General features: G+C 67.2%; 1 protein-coding gene across 1 annotated transcript in view; it reads left to right on the forward strand.

Moving 5' to 3' along the window:
• Positions 1–2,711, forward strand: part of LmxM_16_1460c_1 (uncharacterized protein) — a gene marked incomplete at both ends in the record, with an annotated part of 5,695 nt that extends 2,984 nt beyond the window's left edge. The window contains one exon of the mRNA XM_003886494.2: positions 1–2,711. This exon is cut by the window's left edge and continues 2,984 nt beyond it. Within this exon, the coding sequence (XP_003886543.1) occupies positions 1–2,711 (2,711 nt within the window).

Here is a 2,711-nt window from a genome sequence, read left to right on the forward strand (position 1 = left end):
CAAACTCGCCGACACCGAGGAGACACTGCAGGAGACGTCCGCCAAGCTCGCCGACACCGAGGAGACGCTGCAGGAGACGTCCGCCAAGCTCGCTGACACCGAGGAGACGCTGCAGCAGACGTCCGCCAAGCTCGCTGACACCGAGGAGACGCTGCAGGAGACGTCCGCCAAGCTCGCTGACACCGAGGAGACGCTGCAGCAGACGTCCGCCAAGCTCGCTGACACCGAGGAGACGCTGCAGGAGACGTCCGCCAAGCTCGCCGACACCGAGGAGACGCTGCAGGAGACGTCCGCCAAGCTCGCCGACACCGAGGAGACGCTGCAGGAGACGTCCGCCAAGCTCGCCGACACCGAGGAGACACTGCAGGAGACGTCCGCCAAGCTCGCCGACACCGAGGAGACACTGCAGGAGACGTTCGCCAAACTCGCCGACACCGAGGAGACACTGCAGGAGACGTCCGCCAAGCTCGCCGACACCGAGGAGACGCTGCAGGAGACGTCCGCCAAGCTCGCTGACACCGAGGAGACGCTGCAGGAGACGTCCGCCAAGCTCGCTGACACCGAGGAGACGCTGCAGCAGACGTCCGCCAAGCTCGCTGACACCGAGGAGACGCTGCAGGAGACGTCCGCCAAGCTCGCTGACACCGAGGAGACGCTGCAGCAGACGTCCGCCAAGCTCGCTGACACCGAGGAGACGCTGCAGGAGACGTCCGCCAAGCTCGCTGACACCGAGGAGACGCTGCAGGAGACGTCCGCCAAGCTCGCTGACACCGAGGAGACGCTGCAGCAGACGTCCGCCAAGCTCGCTGACACCGAGGAGACGCTGCAGGAGACGTCCGCCAAGCTCGCTGACACCGAGGAGACGCTGCAGGAGACGTCCGCCAAGCTCGCTGACACCGAGGAGACGCTGCAGGAGACGTCCGCCAAGCTCGCTGACACCGAGGAGACGCTGCAGCAGACGTCCGCCAAGCTCGCCGACACCGAGGAGACGCTGCAGGAGACGTCCGCCAAGCTCGCTGACACCGAGGAGACGCTGCAGCAGACGTCCGCCAAGCTCGCCGACACCGAGGAGACGCTGCAGGAGACGTCCGCCAAGCTCGCCGACACCGAGGAGACGCTGCAGCAGACGTCCGCCAAGCTCGCCGACACCGAGGAGACGCTGCAGGAGACGTCCGCCAAGCTCGCTGACACCGAGGAGACGCTGCAGCAGACGTCCGCCAAGCTCGCTGACACCGAGGAGACGCTGCAGGAGACGTCCGCCAAGCTCGCTGACACCGAGGAGACGCTGCAGGAGACGTCCGCCAAGCTCGCTGACACCGAGGAGACGCTGCAGGAGACGTCCGCCAAGCTCGCTGACACCGAGGAGACGCTGCAGCAGACGTCCGCCAAGCTCGCCGACACCGAGGAGACACTGCAGGAGACGTCCGCCAAGCTCGCCGACACCGAGGAGACGCTGCAGGAGACGTCCGCCAAACTCGCCGACACCGAGGAGACGCTGCAGGAGACGTCCGCCAAGCTCGCCGACACCGAGGAGACACTGCAGGAGACGTCCGCCAAGCTCGCTGACACCGAGGAGACACTGCAGGAGACGTCCGCCAAGCTCGCCGACACCGAGGAGACGCTGCAGGAGACGTCCGCCAAGCTCGCTGACACCGAGGAGACGCTGCAGGAGACGTCCGCCAAGCTCGCTGACACCGAGGAGACGCTGCAGGAGACGTCCGCCAAGCTCGCTGACACCGAGGAGACGCTGCAGGAGACGTCCGCCAAGCTCGCTGACACCGAGGAGACGCTGCAGCAGACGTCCGCCAAGCTCGCTGACACCGAGGAGACGCTGCAGGAGACGTCCGCCAAGCTCGCTGACACCGAGGAGACGCTGCAGCAGACGTCCGCCAAGCTCGCCGACACCGAGGAGACGCTGCAGGAGACGTCCGCCAAGCTCGCCGACACCGAGGAGACGCTGCAGGAGACGTCCGCCAAGCTCGCCGACACCGAGGAGACACTGCAGGAGACGTCCGCCAAGCTCGCCGACACCGAGGAGACGCTGCAGGAGACGTCCGCCAAGCTCGCCGACACCGAGGAGACGCTGCAGGAGACGTCCGCCAAGCTCGCCGACACCGAGGAGACGCTGCAGCAGACGTCCGCCAAGCTTGCCGACACCGAGGAGACGCTGCAGGAGACGTCCGCCAAGCTCGCTGACACCGAGGAGACGCTGCAGGAGACGTCCGCCAAGCTCGCCGACACCGAGGAGACGCTGCAGGAGACGTCCGCCAAGCTCGCTGACACCGAGGAGACACTGCAGGAGACGTCCGCCAAGCTCGCCGACACCGAGGAGACGCTGCAGCAGACGTCCGCCAAGCTCGCCGACACCGAGGAGACACTGCAGGAGACGTCCGCCAAGCTCGCTGACACCGAGGAGACGCTGCAGCAGACGTCCGCCAAGCTTGCCGACACCGAGGAGACGCTGCAGGAGACGTCCGCCAAGCTCGCTGACACCGAGGAGACGCTGCAGCAGACGTCCGCCAAGCTCGCCGACACCGAGGAGACGCTGCAGGAGACGTCCGCCAAGCTCGCCGACACCGAGGAGACGCTGCAGCAGACGTCCGCCAAGCTCGCCGACACCGAGGAGACGCTGCAGGAGACGTCCGCCAAGCTCGCTGACACCGAGGAGACGCTGCAGCAGACGTCCGCCAAGCTCGCTGACACCGAGGAGA

Source organism: Leishmania mexicana, contig 52 (genome assembly GCF_000234665.1).
Source record: "Leishmania mexicana MHOM/GT/2001/U1103 WGS CADB00000000 data, contig 52, whole genome shotgun sequence".
Lineage (NCBI taxonomy): Eukaryota > Euglenozoa > Kinetoplastea > Trypanosomatida > Trypanosomatidae > Leishmania > Leishmania mexicana.